Source organism: Dryobates pubescens, chromosome 9, assembly GCF_014839835.1.
Source record: "Dryobates pubescens isolate bDryPub1 chromosome 9, bDryPub1.pri, whole genome shotgun sequence".
NCBI classification, from domain to species: Eukaryota; Metazoa; Chordata; class Aves; order Piciformes; family Picidae; genus Dryobates; species Dryobates pubescens.
This window is the reverse complement of record NC_071620.1, coordinates 14,152,036-14,172,407: the sequence shown is the minus strand read 5'-3', so window position 1 is coordinate 14,172,407 and position 20,372 is coordinate 14,152,036. Positions and strand designations below refer to the sequence as shown.

Genomic DNA, 20,372 nt, shown 5'->3' with positions numbered 1-20,372 from the left:
CAAATGAATCATTGTAAATTCTGTAATAGGTTCAGCAGTCCCTTTTAGAAATAAAAAATACATTCTTCAGGTTTGCAAAGACCACATAAAGGAAAGGTCAGCAAGCTGAAATACAGAATACATGATATAATACAAACATACCTTTTGTGGCTACCCTGACGCAGTCGATTTTGGTTTCCTGTGTCAAATAAAGAGGAAAAAGGTCACACTTTGTGTTTCGAAGCAAAGAAAGTCATCCATGATTCTATTCTTAAAAACACTGATAAAAATGTCAGGGAAGTGCCCATTTCATGTGGCTTGTTACTTATTTAACTGCTTATTAAGCAACTCCAATGTGCTTTCATAATATGGACAAACACTGCTTGGGGATGGTATATAAACATTGCACTCAGGATTCCTCTAAAAGAAGAAAGTATGTGAGAGTTATTTATAAAAGCACAGAAAAACTTCCAGCTTTTTTTCCTCTGGCATCAAAATGACCTTGGGAGATTTCTCTCTTTCTTACAGATAGTATGGTTTGAGGCATCGTGCTAGACAATTTGAGAAAGGAAAAATAATCAATGGTGTTTCACATTTCTGCACTCTCAGAGCACTGTGAAAGAGGGATCATTATGGTTTCTGGCAGAAAACATTTCCAGGCTGTCAGCACAGACAGCCAAAGCTTATCAAGAATTGAAGGGCTCTGGGTATGTCTGTCCAGGAAATGAAAAACAATTCCAGGAAGAATTAGTCCTATGAAACATGATCTGCAAAGACCTTTTTACACTCTTTTCATTGCAGTTCCATCTACTTACTTTTCTGTTACGGGTTGCAGAAAGAGTGGGGGGGAAAAATGGTTACTAATTCAGTCAGGACAATTGCATGAGAAACTGAGACATTAAAAACTAAGGTAATGGGACTGGATAGGCTGAGGCAGACATGATAAAATCCACAATCAAGTCCGTCTTAAACTTATCAAAAGAAATCACAACACTTTGCAAAGCAAGGAAACAAACAAACAAACAATCAAAACAAAAAAAACCCAAGCAAAACCCAAGAAAACCTCAAACAAATAAAAAACACAGAGAAAAAGAATAAATAAAAGGAATTAAAAAAAGAAGAAAGAAAAAAGGCCAAAGACATTTACTGTACAGCTTTTGTATAATCCCAGCATGGTGAGGGCTGAAGGGACATCTGGAGATCACCTAGTGCCCCTGATAAAGAAGGGTGTCCCACAGCAGGTTGCACAGGATTGACATGTCCAAGTGAGTTTGGAATCTTTCCAGAGAAGGAGACTCCACAACCTCTCTGGGCAGCCTGCTCCAGGGCTCCGGCACCCTCACACACAGAACTTTTTCCTCATGTTGAGATGGAACTTCCCGGGTTGCAGTGTGTGTCCCTTGCCTCTTGTCCTGTCACTGGACACCACTGAAAAGAGCCTGGCCCCATTCTCTTGCACCCTATCCTTTAGATACTGATGAACTTTGATGCTCTTCTCTGGGCAAACAGCCCGAGGTCTCCCAGCCTTTCCTCCTCTCAGAGATGTGCAGTCCCATCAGCATCTATGTAGCCTCTGCTGGACTCTCTCCAGTAGTTCCCTGTCTCTCTTGAACTAGGGAGCCCAGAAGTGGACACAGGGCTCTGGAGAAGTACTCCATAATAAGACAGAATGGTAAAGCACTACTTTGCCCAGTCACTGCTGACAAAATGTGCTGTTTTCCCCTCCTCTTTCTGGTAACCTTTAATCATCAAGCAATACTGTGCTAAGAAAACTGTTATTTTTATCAGCTCAGCCTGTTAAAATTCACAGCTACTTCATTTTCTCTTAACTGGGCCTCTTGCTCGTTGGTGCCAGTTATCTATTTACACACAAATAAAAATATACACAAATATAAACCCACACCTGTCCCATAACTTACCCCATTGGCTCTGCTAGCAGCTTGGAAATATATGCTGTAGCTCTTGTGAGGAAGAAGAGGAGTGTTCCAGAAACCACTGTAGGTTTTGTTATCACCAACAGTAAAAGGCTGAGCAGCTTGTAAACTGTTGGCTGGAAACTCCGCAGCAAAGTAGTACTGGGAATTCAACAGCGAGGCATTCTGGAAGTGGATGGGCACTGGGTAGCACTTCAGGATTTCAGTTGTCTTTTTGGTCCTCCGTGGGCGTTCTTCTTCAACAACTATTTGATAGACACTAAGAGAAAATGGAGAGAAGACAAGACACACATGGGTTATTTTGAGACATGGACAGTTAACTCATTCTGCAACCATAACAGCACACCAGTATTTATGGAAAATAGAACTGAAAGGAAAAAAAAAACACTTGCTTGACATGAGCTGGCAATGTGTGCTGGCAGCTCAAAAAGCCAGCCGTATTCTGGGCTACATCAAAAGCTGCATGGTCAGCAGGTCAAGGGAGGTGATTCTGTCCCTCTACTTTGTTCTTTGAGACCTCACCTGAAATACTGCATCCATCTCTGGAGTCCCCAACACAAGAAGGGCATGGATCTGTTGAAGAAGGTCCAGAGGAGTGCCACAAAGATGATTAGAGGGCTGGAGTATCTCTCTTATGAGAGTTGGGCTGGGAAGCCTGGAGAAGACAAGGCTCCAAGAAGACTTTATAACAGCCTTCCAGTACCTGAAGAGGGCCTATGGAAAAGCTGGAGAGGGACTTTTTATAAGGGCTTGTAATGATAGGACAAAGGGCAATGGTTTTAAACTAGAGCAGGGTAGATTTAGATTAGGCATTAGGAAGAGGTTCATGAGGATGATGACACACTGGAACAGGTTGCCCAGAGAAGTTGTGGATGCCTCATCCCTGGAAGTGTTGAAGACCAGGCTAGATGAGGCTTTGAGTAACCTAGTCTAGTGGGGGAGGTGTCCCTGTCCATGGCAGAGGGGTTAGAACTAAATGACCTTTAAGGTCCCTTCCAACTCAAGCCATTCTATGATGGTATGGGAAAAAAATGTCTTTTTGATATTCAGGTGCAGGAATTTGTGGAAGAGATTCCTGCTTTCAGATAAATTTGGGGTTGTGTTGGAAAAACAAAATTAACAATACACATATTGCAGTGTTTCCTATGGCAAATGCAAAGACTAGTTTCTTGTACAAACCCTTGCACAGAAAAAGTCTTCTTGATTAGTGCTAAAATGTAGAATTAAGCTTTATTGCTGCCCACGAAAGTAAGTATTAAGCTATAGATTCCATTCTCTAATGTGTTTACCTTGTCAAAATAAAATAAACATGTAAGATAAAAATGAAGAAATAAATTACAACAAGACAGGGAACAGTATTTGCTTAAGTGTTGACTTTACAACTACTTGTAAAAGCACGCACAGAGTGAATTACAGCCTTTTAAAACGTTGGTGGCATACCGACTCTTACAGAGCAAGAATAAAACATCTTTGCTGCAAGTTATTCTCAGCAAAGCTCTTCTAAAACCTCTTGGAGATAACCCTGTTTTAAAGTTCTTCTGCATTCTGCAAGGCAAGTCATTTTGCACTTGAGTTCTTTGCTGTGCTGGGACCTACTGGGACCAGTCCATCCCTCTCCACTGTAAAGGTGTTATGGACATTCCAGCAGGAACAAAGAACTTGTGATTTCTGCTGTGCATGCAAACAGTGTAATCATTCTACTCTCGCAGTTGCTGTAAAACCCTGAGTCAGAGCTTTTGAATTTGTGGAGTGGGAAGTCCATGTCTCTAAAGAAGACTGGCTTGTAAGTTTATTGCTTCACTGGGGACCAGTGATTCTTACTCAGTATTTGCCTCCAGAATCTTGAATCTCGATATCAGTAACTGATGTTAAAGCAGCAATGTGTCCACATTTACACATCATCAATATCTAATAACAATTTATGGTCTTTTGAGTTGATCCTGCATAAAAAGAAGCAGTCTCTGGATAAGGTATGTTTCTTAAGGATGAAATATCCACTGTATTAAAGACTGCAAAATAGTCTTCTGATATATTGCTCCCCCTCCACCTTCTGTAGGCAGATAACTCTGTTTATGAAAGGCTTCACCCAAATTATAGGGACACTTGGAATGAGGCTCAGCAGGTCTTGGTCTGGACTCAACAGGGTTTATTGGCTTGGCTATATCACTGCACAGCTACAGCTATTCATAGAGTTACAAAATTGTTCTGGTTCAAAAAGATCATAGAATGGTAGGGGTTTGAAGGGACCTCCAGAGATCATGGAGTCCACCCCTTCTGCCAAAGCAGAATCACCTAGGGTAGGTCACACAGGTTTAGATCATGAAGCCCAACCATTAAGTCAGCACTGCCAGGTCACTGCTAAACCATGTCACTCAGCACCACATCTACTCAGCTTTTAAACCCCTCCAGGGGTGGGGACACCACCACTTCCCTGAACAGCCTGCTCTGGGGCTTGCCAACCCTTTTGGGGAAGATATTTTTTCCCTAATATCCAGTCTTAGTCTCCCCTGGTTCAGCTTAAGGCCATTTCATCTCATCTTGTCCCTTGTTACTAGGGAGGAGAGACCAACACCCATCTCACCCCAACATCCTTTGAGGGAGTTGTAGAGAAAAAGGTCTCCCCTGAGCCTCCTTTGCTCTAGGCTAAACAACCCCAGTTCCTTTATCCATTGCTCACAAGACCTGTGCTTGAGACCCTTCACCAGATTCATTGTCCTTCTTTGAACATGCTCCAGAATTCCCCTTTTGAAGACAATCCTAGTTTAGAAATAAGAGAGATGACTTTTTGCAGTCACCAAGCCATATTATAGACAGTGAGCTCCTGCACCTGCTGGACCTCTCAAGCTGCTTTGTGGTCTCCAGCTCTCACACTCTCTGGATCCTCACCACCTCATTGCACAATTACACTAACATACTGCTTCTACCCTGGATTTGCCTTTGTACATTTAGATAATGCTGAGTGCTCGAATGATTCTCCATCAGTGGAACTGTTCAAGGTGAGTTTAGACAGGGCTCTGAGCAACCAGGTATAGTTGAAGATGTCCCTGATCACTGCAGGAAGGTTGGACTAGATGATCTTTAAAGGTCCCTTCCAACCCAAACCATTCTATGACTAGGTCTGCAGAGCTTTCATAGCTGAATATCATCAAGAGGGAGAGGAATGGGTTTTTAACAGACATATTAGAATCATAGAATCACAATGATCTTGTTGATCTTCTCCAGTAGCAGATGCTGTATTTTCTATGCCCAAAAAATTAACACCAAGAATAGTAAATACCTCTGATTCTGAGTGATTTGGACTTTCACCAGGGTGGAGATTTAGCTTAATGTGTAGACATTTAAATTTAAGTGTCTTCTTGAAGAAGTCTGTACATCTGTAAACTCCCATTACAGTCACTGCAGAGCTAGTCAGTACAAGAAACAAGATCTGATTGACAAGGAGCTGTCTACTTTTGGGTCAAATTAATTGCTTTCTACGCTCCTCTGACTATAACGACTGAATACTCTGCTCATATGTAGATGTCCACAAGTGGGATGATGCTGAACCCCAAGGAGAAATCTAACCATACAGAAGTTTGGTGCAGCTGGGGAGACCAACAAATATCTTGAGGGTAAACTTGAAGGCCGCTGTCTGCACATTGGGCAGCTCAGTGCAACAAATGCTACAAATAAGCAGAAAGCTTTTCATTAGCTGATGAATTCCATGCTATATCACAAATGAAAGTCAATACATGGTGACTTTGTGTTGATCCTAAGATACTGATCTGTAAAAAATCAGCTATAAAATATCTACATTGCTGTCTCCCCAAATCGATGTTTCATATGATTCTAGCCAGTGATTTTCTAGTAGAAAACACAGTTGCTTAGAACTGGGATTGCAAACTACTTTGAAGAGTGTGTAGCCTTCTCTAACTACTAATTTCCAGTGAATCTGCAATAAATACTGTTGGTGAAGTTAAATGGAGGATTGGGAAAAAAAGGAGAAGGTGATGTAAACATCTCTCCTAGTAAGGTAGTGAAGCAGGGTACAGTTGCCTAGTACCACAGCAAAGATAAGAATCCTTCATTTTCAGTAAAGAATGATGGATGGGAAACGAAGTCATCTGGCTGTTGCCTTCAGGAAAGTATTGTCACCCTTTTTATCACAGCAGAACTGAATAGAAGAGGGACCTCAGACCACACAAGATACTATGATTTGATTGTAATACCTGTACCAACAGTGTTGAAATGAGGGGTCTTTCCATTTTTCCCTCAGTGATTAAAGGTTTCAGATAGTTTAAAAACAAATCTATCACTAAAGTGCTCCTTTTCCCCTGGCAAATTCATCTCAGTTGCACCACCTGCCCGACTTCTTGTATGCTACTGCTTTTGAAATGCCTGCCATCTATTCATCTTCAGATACATTAAAGAAAGAACTAAGTTGACTGGAGCAATTTCAAACTCAAAATGTCTTTTCATCCTTACTCCACAAGGCAAATTAGATTTGCAAGCATCTAGACCTTCAATCTATTTGCTCTTTAATAATTTAAGCACTGAAAGGTCAAGCAGCTCTTTTCTGCTCCCCTTTATCAAAGTCCAAGTGCTAATGAAAAATAACTAAAATCTTCTCTGCTGCCCAATTTCCACACATTGATGTAAATTAACACATTATTGGATACCTGGGTCAAGGGGAACCTGACAGAACTTTATGAGTGGTATGTTTTACAATTGTGAGGATGAGATCATCTTGCTGATGAATTTTTATCCCAATTACAATCAAAAGCTTCCTCTCATTCTTACTATTTAACTTGTTTCCTTTAATATGCAGCAGCAAAACTGCCTACTTGGAAAAGAGTTTGAGTTTGCTTGTCCTGATTTGGGATAGATCAGAACTAATTTTGCCAAAGGATTTGACTTGTCAGCTCAGTCTGTGCTCAGAGACAGCACATTCTGAAGTTCAGGGCAGGTTTGCACAGCCAGTGGCTGCTTCTGGCACCAAGAAAGCTGATGGGGAGAGTTACTGCCAAGGGTTAGGCTGCAGAAAGGCTCAGGCTTAGACTTGCTCCTGTGCAGACCAGGGGCACAACCACATTTTTTGTCCTACTTTGGGCTGCAGGAATTCAGAGAGGAGGGTAAAGAACAGGTGATCCTCAACTAACCAACAAGGGATTGCAACCCATGGACAGCATCATCAGGATCAAGCTGAGGGATCACCAGGTTCAAGCCTCTTCTTCAATGACTGGTGTCCCAGGAGGACTCTGTCCCTTCTGCTTTCAGTCCTGATCTCTGAGTTCTTGAATCCAATTCCAGAATCCAGCTTCTGAATCTGGTTCTACTCTGCTACTGAATCTAGTCTGGGACTGCCCCAGAGCTCACCCCCAGCATCAGTATTTCCAGTGGCAATGCCATTGCTACCAGGAGTTGGATATTGGTTTGCATCTTTGTATTTATTTCATTGTTTTGTTCTTTTCATCCCAGATGGTTTAGGCTCTTTCCCACTTCATCAGTCTCTCTCCCTTCTTCCTTTTCTCTTTCTTTTGGGAATGCAGGGGTGTCCATACAGAACCACTGGCAGTCATTTAGTGGCAGGCTAAGCCCTGACCCTTGACAGAGTGTAATTGTGTATTTACAGATCACAATTCATAAATAACTAGACTGTAAATGTTAAAGACATCTGTATTAAGAATCCTGAAGTCCATGATTATATCCAATAAGATAATTCTATCCTCCTGGAAAAATATCTTGTCACTTTGAATGAGACTTCAATTGAGTAAAATTTGATTTCCTGCATTCCAGAACTGTGGAATAATGTCCTGATTCATCAAGTTGCTAACACTCATCATTTCATGTACTTAAGAGGAGATATACACTTGAGTCTTCATTTGATTTGTTTAGTTCATTTATCTAACTGTCCTTGGTGTCTGATTCCTGTGTTAACATGTGTTCTTTGTTCTGTCATGTCTCTTTTTTAACTGTGTCTGAAAAAAAAATCAATCTATTTAGCAGACATTGACAGACCATTTTTAATTCAAGCAGTAAATATCTGAGCAGACTGGTCTGTGTAATTTCTAACCAAAATTACAGTCTTAATTATGTTCAGATCCATATCTCTGCATAATCATTCACATTTGGGACTATTTTGGGATTGTTAAAACAAAAAGTTGCCGAAAAAATTAATTTTCCCCTTTTCTCAGACACCATTTTTAAACCCCAAATTTGAAATATTTGTATGCTACATTAAAAATAATTATCATGTTCCTTCCTTGATGCCAAAGCAAATTTCAGTCCAGGTAAAAGCAGGTTTTGTGTTCAATTCCCAATGAACTGGAATTCTGTAGTAGATCTGTGTAACATGAATTCAACTGAAATTACATTTGCTTCCTTCAGAAAGACCAATCTAAGTTCTACCAATACCAATGTGATTTTGGCACCTTTCACTGTAGGGTAGATTTCAATTTTTCAGTGTACAGGTCAGAAGACTTTATTCTTTGAAATGTAAAGGTGTGGAAAAGGAGCTTCAAACAGGCAAGAAATCCTATTAATACCTGAGAGGAATAATAGACTCCCAATGAAATGCTTGCTCAATTCACCAATGTCAAAGGTCACTAGATGAGTTCCAGAGGCTCTCTATGAAGCCTTCTCCCTTATCAAAGGGAAAAGAAAGGGAAGAAGGAAGAGAGACTGATGGGTTGTGAACCTAAACCATCTGAGATGGAAAGAAGAACAATTCAATGAAAAGGAGAGAAAGAGATACAAACCAACATGGAACACAAGCCCTGATGGTGATGACATTGCCATTGCCACCATTGATGCTGGGGGCAGGCACTGGGGAAGTACCAGACTAGGCTCAGCCACATATGGGAACCAGGTTCAGAAGCTGGAATTTGGAACTGGATTCAAGAACACATGGATGGAGTCAAAGGCAGAATGGACATAGTCCTGCTTGAACACTGGCCATGAACATCATGGCTTCACCCTCATGATCCTTCACATTGATCCTGAAGATGTCGTCCATGGTATGGGATCCCTTGTTTGTGATCCCTTGTTTGTCAGTTGAAGGCTACCTGTCCTGTCCACTCCTCCCCTGAGGTGTCAACACTGATTTTATGCAGCCCAAGGTAAGGCACAAGATGTGGCAGTGCCCTTGGTCTGCACAGGAACAAGTCTAAGCCAGAGACTTTCTGCAGCCCAGCCCTTGGCAGTAACTCTCCCCATCAGTGTTTTCAGTTCCAGAAGCAGTCACTGTCTGTGGAAACCTGCCCTGAACTTCAAAATGTGCTGTCGCTGAGCTGAGAAGTCAAATCCCTGCAAGATTTAGATCTGTTCTTGCTCAAACCAAGACACATATCTTTAAAACTAGTTCCAAGCTGAAAACAAGGGAAAAATAAGCTAGACTGCTTAGTTATTGAACTATCAGGTTTATTTTTTCTCTCCTCAGTGGCCCTGATACTTCTAAATGAAATCATAATGATTTTTTAAAGAACATAACCATAAGTATTATTTAAGAATGTATTTTATAGAAGAAAAATGGTGTAAGGACCCAAATTTAAGATTGCCTTAATTTACTTACTAGTCTTAGAATCATGGAACCATAGAATGGTTTGGGTTGGAAGGGACCTCAAAGATCCTCTAGGTCCCACATCCTTTTCATAGGCAGGTACATCTCCCACTAGAACAGATTACACAAAGCCTCATCCAGCCCAGCCATAAACTTTTCTATGGGTGAGGACTCCACAACTTCTCTGGGCAACCCATTCTAGCACCTCACAACTTTGAATACCATCATACAACTGTTATGTGTTATCCTTGGCAGGGCAATGAAATATTTCGTGCCTCAGTTCTCCAGAAATTTCTTATTTCCTCTGGGTTGCTGCAACTGTTCAAAACTAGAACACCTCCAAGATCTTTCTTTTTATTATCCTTGAAAAAAAAAGGCTTTTCCCCCCCTTTCTCCCCTAGAAAATGTACAAAGCCTGTAAAACTTTATATTGCACTAGATTATTGTAGATGTGATGCTGAGAGACATGGTTTAGTGGTGATCTGGCAGTGCTGGGCTGGACTTGATGATCTTGAAGGTCTCTTTCAACTGCAACGATTCCATGATTCTATGATCCTGTGATTATTGCAATTCAACCCATGCATTAACATTTTACACTACTAGAAATTAAAGGTGAACCATATCTTGAAATGGAAGAGGGAAATTACTTTTTAAAGGACAGGAATTAATAATTTAGTTGGCAAGAAATAGAAGACAGCTACAAGAAATTGTCACTAACTTTCTTCCTACTGAGCAAGAGTCTGTATATTTATTATGGGTGGCATTAAACCAAGGTGATGATGACAGTCCCTGATTTATCAGGTGTCTCACCATATCAGTTCCACAGGCTTTGCCAGTGAGTCAGGAGCTCTAGCAACACATAATATAGACCAAATGTATTCTTCAGCCTGGAGAAGAGAAGGCTCCAGGGACACCTTATAGAAGTGTTCCAGTACCTGAAGGGGGGGTTGTAAGAAAGCCATGAAGGGACTTATACAAAGGCTTGTAGTGATAGGATGAGAGGGAATGGATTGAAGCTTGAGGAGAGCAGATTTAGACTGGAGAAAGAAGAAATCTTTTACAGTGAGGATGGTGAGACACTGAAACAGGTTGCCCAGGGTGGTTGTGGATGTCCCCTCTATGGAAGCATTCAAGGCTAGGATGGATGAGATTTTGAGCAAGCTAGTCTAGTGGAAGGTGTCTCTGCCCATGGTGGGGAGGCTGGAACTAGATGATGTTTAATGGCCCTTCCAATCCAAACCATTGTATGAATCTGTGAGTCTATAAATCTATGAAAACAGAGATTCATGGAATCATAGAATTGTTTTGATTGGAAAGGACCTTTAAAGCTCATCTAATCCAACCCCCCTAGAGTGAGTGGAGACTTCTTCAACTAGAGGAGGTGTCTCAGAGGCCCATCCCACCTAACCTGAAATGTTTCCAGGAATGGGAAGAAGAAGCCTGAAGAAGAGACTGAGGATATCTTTTCAATGATGATTAATAGCTGAAGGAATGGGGGGCAAGAGGAAGGGGCCAGGTCCCCAGGTACCAGACAAGGGGCAACTAGAACCCAGGAGGAGAAATTTCTGTGCTGTGAGGAAGTGGGAACCCTAGAGCAGGCTGTCCAGAAGGGTTGTGGAGTCTCCTCAGGAGAGATTCCTAATCCACATGGACATTGTGATCCTGGGAAACCTGCTGTGGGTGCTCCTGCTTTAGCAGGGGGAATTGGGCTGGATAATCTCCAGACGTCCCTACCGAACCCCAGCATACTGTGATTCTGTGATTCAAAGTGACTGGAGTTTATCAAGTAGATGTAAAACCAGGGAGGTTTTAATTAGCAAAAGGACAAATGAGTTTGTTCACTAAGGATGGAAAAGCCTGTTCTAGGAAGCCCTCTCTATTTCAGGGACATTATTTTGAGGATATTGGAGATTTTTATGGGCTTTAAGCAAAATACAGCCTTGCCTGCTACAGCTTCTAAAATAGGGGGGGGGGGGGGGGGGGGGGAGGGGGAAGTTTGCACAACCTACCTTGGATGAATTTAAGGTTCTGATAGGAAAATACAGAACTTAACAGTAAAGAAAAACAGACTAAACAAAACTTCCAATTTAATGTACCAATGGTAACAAAGATTTGGATTTTGTTAAAGATATAAGATCTAATTCATAATGGGGGGAAAATGTGAGCTAGGCAATGTTGCAAATATTACACAGAAGACATCAACATTCTTGCAACTGTTCACATTCAAGTTCTTGACATTCCAGTGTAAAAGGTATATGTTTGGGAATGAAGGGACTCTTCAATCCCTGTAACTTTTTGATCACATCTTTACTTGAAGTCAGGAGGGTTAAGGCAAACTTCCACCATCTTTGGCAGGTGCTCCCATAGTGTGGGAAAGGACTAAGAAAATAGTTTTTGCCAGCAGCTTGTTGGAACTTGAATAGAATGATTCTCTTTCCATACCTGGCTTTATTTACTGGCTTTGCATGTTAAGAGATAAGCCTGGTTAGATTCTTCAAGCAAAGTCTGTCTTCCTTCTCAAGAAATGCTGTTACTAGTACCTGACATTTCCAGCCCATGGGGAAAATCAGACTGGAGAAAGCCATAAATCTTTCAGAATCAGCCCTGGAGTGAGCACATGAGGGACTAATATTACACAACACCTCCATTGTCATGCAAGGGGCCCTATTTCTGAGATCAATCAAAGCAGAAATACCTAAACAGCTGTAAAGGAGGAGATAAGGGAGCTTAGGTTCAGCCCCTGGAGGTATTGCCAAATGTAAACTCTCAGGTGTTATAATAAGCTTTATCTTCACAGGCCCAAGTCCATTGGGGAACAGTATCTGGCTTTTAATGTAAAACTCCTAAGCTGCTTTGTGACTGCCCAACTCTTTTGTATGGACAGTCTCAAAGACTTAAAAGTCAGTATTTACAAAGGGGATTTTCCAGGGAAAAATACATCCAAGCAAACCTCTCCTTAGAATTCCTATGGATTTTTACAGGAAATCCCCACAGTTCTCACATGGGGAGCATCCTGTCACTGGAAGCTGAAGACACTTTGCTTGATCTTCCCTTCAAGGACAGTCTCCAGGGATGAAGATTAGAATGTATGCAATTCCCTCAAGAATAAAAACACTTGCTACATAATATCTTTGCTGTAGAAGAGTCAGATAGGCTCTGAAAGTGGTAAAGAGATGGCTTTAATTATGCTTTATGTTCATCATGGATTTAAAGGTATTTTCCAAACACAGAAGAACTGAAAAAATTCTCTTTTTGTGACTTTGGACTCTCTAGGATTTAAGGGAGACATCAGAGCCTGGGCTCCAAAAATTCTCAGAAGAAAATCTGTAAGAAAGGAAAAGGAGACAATGATGCATGCTCATTCCACCTTCCAATGGCCAGTGTGGTGCCACCTAGTCCTGATGACAAAGCTTATTTAATTTTCTGGTGTATTTCCTACTATGTGGATTGGCTGTTTTAGAGAATCTAAGCACACCATCAGGGGCAGAGAATGCCCAGCAGATCTTCAGCTCTGTAATCACAGGCCACGAAGGCTACAAAGATGCTAAACTGCATCATCTCTGTGAAGAGGAAAGGCTGAAAGACCTGGGAGTGCTTAGCCTGGAGAAGAGCAGACTGAGAGGGGATCTTCTCAGTGCTGATCAATAGCTAAAGGGCAGGGGCAAGAGGGTAGAACTAGACTCTTTTCTGTGGTGACCAGTGATGGGACAAGGTAAAACAGGCACATAGGAGAACACATTCCACCTCAACATGAGAAGAGATTTCTTTGCTGTGAAGGTGCTGGGGCCCTGGAGCAAGCTGCCCAAAGAGGTTGTGGAGCCTTCTTCTCTGGGATTCCAAATCCACTGAGATATTTTGATCCTGGGCAACCTGCTGTGGGTGACCCTGCTTTACCAGAGGGGGTGGTCTAGGTGATATCCAGAGGTCTCTTCCAGCCCCTACCATACTGGGATTCTGTGATTCACAAAATATTTCTGCCTTTAGATTAAGTTGTCTTACATGATGACTCAGAATATAACTTTGTTGTTTTAGTAAATAGAGAGAGGAGAACAAACAAACAAACAAAAGAATCTTTTAAAGATCTAATATTTCTGTTTTCAAAGGGTAATAAAAGATTTCCAACATGTAAGCAGCAGTAGATAAGTTGTATTCCATTACACAACATACAGTGTGCTGACAGACTGTGGCTTTACCTTTGTCCAGTCCATCCTTTACAAAAATCAATAAATTCAATATTCAAAATGGTTCAAAATGCTGACCTACCCTTATTCAAGGCAACTCTTCGTTTACTATTAGAACAGTGTATGAAAATTGCGAAGAAGGACTTGATCAAAACATCTGTAAGTGGTGGGAAGTCATAATACCAACAATATCTGTGGCAAAAGAGTCTCTTCTGCTCTTAACTGAAATCCACAGAATGACAAGAGAATCAAAACTCTTCTTTTAACCCTCTCAACCTCCCAAATCTTTTATAAATATTGATTAATTTAATTTAATTTTTTTTCTTCTCCCTGGCTATACAGCCTCATGGCTAATTATTTCTAATTATTTAATATTGATGCAGAGTGTAGGGCAGTAGTATTGCCCATCACTCCCAGTTGGGAATATGTCACGGATTGAGTTGAACCTGCTGCTGTTATTCACAGAATCACAGCATGTTAGGGGGTGGAAGTGACCTTGAAAGATCATCCAGTCCAGCCCCCGTGCCAGAGCAGGATCGCCTATACCAGACCACACAGGAATGCCTCCAGGGTTTTTTTAATATTTCCAGAGAGGCAGACTCCTGGGCAGCCTATTCCAGCTGCCAGTTCTGTCACTCTCACAGTGTCTGCACGTTTCCATGGAAATTCCTATGCCTCAACTTCCACCCATTGCCCCTTCTCCTGTCATTGGGCATCACCAAGAGGAGCCTGACTCCATTCTTTTGGCACTCACCCTTTGCATATTTGTAACCATGAATGAGGTCACCCCTTAGTCTCCTCTTCTTCAAGCTCAAGAGCCCCAGCTCCCTCAGTCTCTCCTCATAAGGAAGCATACCACACTGCAGTCATGCCAGCTTCAAAAATGAAAGTGCTAACTGGAGCAAAATATTACGGGGCTTGAAGTTCAGATTGCAACATGGGAGGCTTCCTGTTCTGGTTTCTGCTTCTGGGTTCTGGGTTCCTGGGTGTTGGCTCTTTTCTGCAGGGATGGTGACCTGTAGGTGTGGGGTAGCACTGGTTTTGTTTTTCTGTTTTATGCTGTTTTTTTCATTGTGCTTCTTCTGCAAATAGGCTAAGACAAGGTAATCATGCACTGTATTATTAGATTAATTAGATCATTAGCTAAGGTAATGAGGCATTGTGATTATCACAGGATCACAGGATGCCAGGGGTTGGAAGGGACTTCTGGAGTTCTTCGAGTCCAACCCCCTTGCCAGAGCAGGGTCATATAATTTAGTATAGGTCTTATGTTATATTGAACTCTTATCTCATTACCTGAACCCAAAGTTTTGTGTGTTACCTTCCCCCTCACTTTCACGTTGGGAGAAGGAGCAGGTTAGCCCTTGTGCTAACCTATTACAGAGTGTTACTACTATACTGGTTTACAAGTGTAAAAAGCGGTCAGAATTAAGCCAAACAGAATGACAAGGACATTTTTACACATGAAATTCCTTAATCATAAAATAAAGTTTCCCTAGCTACACTGTCTAGGGCACTGGCTACTACTTTATGCTGACATGAGTGTCATGCATTAGAAACTCTCCACACTTCTGCATGGAATGAAGTGAGTGCAAAATGAACCCCGAATGTAAGCCTCTTTACATGGTACTGATTCATGCTGATTTCACAGTCATTTTCTAAAGGTGTAAATAACATCTTTGGGTCTATAATCATAAATTATTTCAGCTCTTAATTGTATATTTGCTGGACAAGTAAAAGACATGTTTGATTATGGATAAGCCCTGGTGTGATCCATACAATATCAATGAGATCTTGCTACTGAATACAGACTGCAAGTGGCAAGTGAGGTTTGGCAGTGTATTAAGCGTTTTTGTGTCTTTAGAACAAAGAGACTGTAAGGACATTTGTAAATACTGCCTCAAGCTATGCCAGGGGAGATTTAGGCTGGACACTAGGAAGAATTTCTGTAGTGAAAAAGTGGCCAGGCATTGAAATACCTTGTCCAAGGAGGTGGCAGAACCTAGCCCTGGAGGTGTTCAAAAGACAAGCAGATGTGGTACTTCAGAACATGGTCTAGTGGTCATGGAGATACTCGGTAGAAGGTTGGACTTGATGACCTTGAATGTTTGGGGTTGGAAGGGACTTTTCAGGATCACCTAGTTCAAACACCCTGCAGTGAGCGGAGACATCTTCAACTAGAGCAGATAGTTCAGAGTTACATCAAACCTGGCATGGAATGTTTCCAGGGATGGGGCATCTACCACCTCTCTGGGCACCCTGGGCCAGTCTCTCACCACCCTCAGCGGAAAAAATGTCTTCCTTTCTTCAAGACTGGATCTCACTCTTTCAGTTTAAAACCATCATCCCTTGTCCTATTGCAACAGGCACTGCTAAAAAGACTGTCCCCAGCTTTCTTACAGGTCCCCTTTAAGTCCTGCAAGGCCACAAAAAGGTCTCCCTGGATCTTCCTCTTCTCCAGGCTGATCGATCCTAACTCTCTCAGCCTGTCCTCACAGCAGAGGGGTTCCAGCCCACACATCATTGTTGTGGCCTTCTCTGGCCCCACTCAGCAGACCCATGTCCTTTTTGTGCTGAGGGCTCCGGAGCTGGATGAATAGTAGAATAAAAATTAAGGAATAGATAATATACTGAAACCAGGCTGAGATGTGCCATAACTTTTGAAAGAAAAAGCAGGAAAGAAGAAATGAAAACAAAGTCTGTCCAACATAGATCTGCTTTAAGCAAAGCATTTTTCACCAACTTAGCTACTTTTTTATAAATTGCATGCAATATCTTTGGAAAAGATGTTTGATTTCATAACTGTATTATTTTATAACTACATTTTCTAACTATATTGTGAAATCAAATACCTTTTACAAACATGCAATTTGTAAAATTACTCTATTTCAAAGTATAGCTATGAAATTTCATAGTACAGCTATGAAATGCTATAATATATTCTAGAAGACTGGGAGAAGAAGTTGTTGTTTATCCAAGAATGACTGCTACAAGATCTCTTTGCACTCAGGAGGGTCTACTGAGCATTTTTGGACCTGATACTTGGTTTCTTCCATAAACGACTCGGCTATAGATAAGCTGATACTCTTTTTAATAGGTATAGCAACATTAATTTCTTGGCAAACATAAAACTTCTCTGCTGATACTTCTTTCATGTATGTGGGACAACATCCCACTTACATTGACCTAGCACTGGGTTCTTCAAATGCCCCTTGAAAAAGAAGGTCATTGGATCATTGAATGGTAGGCATTGGAAGACACTGCCAGAGATCATCACAGAATCACAGAGTGTTAGAGGTTGGAAGGGACCTCCAGAGATCATCAGGTCCAACCGCCACTGCCAAAGCAGGATCACCTAGGGCAGACCACACAGGAACACATCCAGACAGGCCTTGAAAATTTCTGGTGAAGGAGACTCCACAACCTCTCTGGGCAGCCTGTTCTAGTGCTCTATCACCCTTACAGTAAAGAAGTTTTTCCTCATGTTGAGGCAGAATTTCCTGTTCAAAAGATGTTCAAAGCTTTATAAATAGACTAAGATGCTAGTTTTACAGTGAGAAGTTCAGACTGTGTCCTCAAGAACACCCCGTAATCACATCTATATTCTACACATCATCTGTGATACTCCGCTCCCACCCTCAATATGCTCTACTCTTTTTAGCAGCTCCCAAATATTGCCTGAAAAGGAGACAACATGCTGTGGCTACTTCTGGGCTACATATGGACTTGCTGCTACATGAATTGTAGCTCTCCACTGATGGAGCAAATGAAATGAACTGGCACACAGCCAATCTTTCAGCATAGATGCTAACCTGGGTCTTTCCTCTGCACACAGAGATTCCAAGATGTGGGAGAAACTCAGTATTTATGCAACATTTCATACATGCTTGAAAATTTCCAAGAGATCCATAATGAGGGAAGGAAGGAAAGAAGGAACTTACAGAGAGGTGAACTGTATGATACATAAGCCTCGTTTTCTTACAAGAGTAGATTAAATCAGATTTTAAACTTAAACTTAGCTATCTTCCAGAAATTTTCATTACCTTGGATATGTTGTAGAGCACACACAAGCCAAGGAGCACTTTATTTCTTCATTTCACCAGTGAGCAACTTTTATTTCTACTGAGTGTAAGGGCTTAATCCCTCTGGACACCAGATACTATTGATCTCACTCTGTGTGGCTTTATTCTCTTAATTTAAAGCCCAAGCAGCAATACCACTAACTTAAATGATGCGGGTCTAAACTGAACTAACCTAAGGCTTTGGATTCTCCAGGGTTTTGAGACTGACTTCACTACACAGCAGTATAAACCAGGGATGTTTCCTAAATCCTTTGTAGTCTGATCACAATGTGGCTTTCAAATGAATGAATTAGGCTGTTTGGATAATAATTGCACAAAATGTGCTACAAAGCCACTATTCTGAGATCTTCTGGTGAGCATCATGGAAGAAGTGAGTAGAAAACCAAAATAACTCGCTCCAGACTGTTAGCTATACATGCAGCTGCTTCTTATGACACTCCTCAACATGACCAAGTTGTTCACAATCATACATGGAGATCTCTTTTCCTTTAGAGAGGAAGATGCTGTTTCCACTTATTTTGATTTTAGAACTAGGAATGGAGAAAGCAGGATACACTGACTGTCAGAAAGCTACACAGATTGCCCCTTCTCACACCAGAAATAAAACCATGTTCTCATCCACATCAAGCCTAAATGCTGCATCTTCTAGGCCATCTTTCCTACAGCAGCACAATTGCCAGTAGCCAGAAGCATGCTCTAATTCCTCTTCTGGCCATAGGAAGAGGCTTAGCTCCTCATAATCTCTAAAACAGAGTTCTGTGTTGAGGAAGATGGAATTACTCACTATAAGAGTGACTCTGCAAGGAACAGGACTGCCAGTTAATTGCACATTATGTTGGAGACTTCTATAATGAAAAAATCCAATAATCAAAATTATCTAAGTTTAAGAAATAATTATCTCCAGTCTGGTTTGCAGTTATTTAAACTGTAAACTCAGAATCACTGATGCGTTTCTAACCCTCTGCTCCACTCTGCTGGGACTCCATCTGCAGTGCTGGGTCCAAGTCTGAAGCCCTCAACACAGGAGAGACAGACCTGTTGTACTAGGGTCAGAAGAGGCCTCAACAATGATCCCAGGGCTGGAGCTACTCTGCTATGAGGACAGGCTGAGAGAGTTGGAGTTGTTCAGCCTGGAGAAAAGATGGCTCCAGGGAGATCTTCTTGTGAACTTTAAGTACATAAAGGGGCCTATAAGAAAGATGTCGACATTTTAGTGGGGCCTGTTGTGGCAGGATAGTTTTAAACTAAAAGCAGGAGATTCAGACTAGAGAGAAGGAAGGAACATTTTACACTGGGAGTGGTGAAACTATGGGCCCAATTTGCCCATAGAAGTGGTAGAAGCTCAGTCCTTGGAACCATTCCAGGTCAGGTTGGATGGAGCTCTGAACAACCTGCTCTAGTTGAAGATGTCCCTGCTGACTGCTGGACCTTTAAAAGTCCCTTCCAACACACCCCAGTCTATGATTCTAGAATTATTTCCACAATAAGCTTGCCTCCATCTTTCAAAAGTGCATTGAAAACACCTTCTTTGCATCAGAATAAAGTAACAAACCTCCTCACTCAGTATGCAGTGCAGTTAAGGAAGGCAATTGGGGTTATCTCAGTTTAAAGAACAAATAGTGTAGCAACCTAAATGCTCAGATTTTTACATCTGTCACTTTGTGGAGGTGTCGGTGCTTAGCAAGGCTCAGAGAACAGCGTGTAACTCTTAGCACAAAAAGCATATGACCTAAACTGTTCTTGCTCATAAAATACAATAATGAAAGCAGATAATAGCTGGTCCTGCACAGACAATTTTTGTTAGGTGTCACACGTTTGATATAATAACACCACGTTGAATATTTCATTCGTGCAACTTTAATTTCTCTTTGTCCTGCTTTGATTGAGATAAGATCAGTCCTAAATTGCTTTGGATTATTAGCTGGGTACCATGAATGTGTTTTGTGCCCTCTCAACCGTAACTCATTACATGGAACTTGCCTGGCATCAATAAGTCTCTATCGCCTTCCCGAGCATACATGTGTGTGGGGACCTGTGCGTGTGGCTCCATACCCTGCTGCGAGGCTATTTAGTGATAAAATCTTCTATAATAAAATATTAATTACAGCTGAAAGGTTGGGTGAGAAATACGAACTCAATTACAGTCTCATATTGTAAACAAAGGGCAGGGTGAAAAATTCCTTTAGTTAGAGAGGTTTGGGATAATAAAAGAACAACTAGAACATTAGACTCAAGCTGAGTGCTCCCTAAAAGGCCACCTGTTATTAATCATACCATCAAGCACAGAATTGCAACTAAATTAGGTCAAGATGAAAGATTTTTGCTGCTGACTTTTCTGACTTACCTAATTTCAAAATTTCTTTATGTGGGCTTTTTTTTTCTTGGTGTCTTTTTTTCTTTCTTTCATGTTAATTTAGTAATTAGAAATATGTAACAAGCACAAGGAAGCAGCAATTAGAATGCAAGGTTAGCTCTCATAAACAGTCTGCAAGATCATCACCTTGTATGGCATAAAAATAGATATGAGCTAACAGCTGATTCTAAAAAACTTAGATTCAGACAGACTGGCATTTCTTCAGTGCCAAACTGGTAGGAAATGTAGTTCTCCCATCCTAGAAAGCCAAGTTCTTTGTTAAACAAATAAACAAACAACCACCAG

The 20,372-nt window shown here is 41.3% G+C and overlaps 1 protein-coding gene across 16 annotated transcripts in view; it reads right to left on the bottom strand.

Annotated features, from left to right (window-relative positions):
* The window catches only part of PTPRM (protein tyrosine phosphatase receptor type M), a 514,813-nt gene that overhangs the window by 209,613 nt on the left and 284,828 nt on the right, over positions 1-20,372 (bottom strand). For all 16 annotated transcript variants that reach the window (XM_054164442.1, XM_009909925.2, XM_054164443.1 and 13 more), the window contains exons 12-13: positions 1,899-2,172; positions 142-178 (exon numbers count right to left, since the gene is read on the bottom strand). In XM_054164442.1, coding sequence (XP_054020417.1) covers positions 142-178; positions 1,899-2,172 — 311 coding nt within the window. The remainder of the gene's footprint in view (positions 1-141; positions 179-1,898; positions 2,173-20,372) is intronic.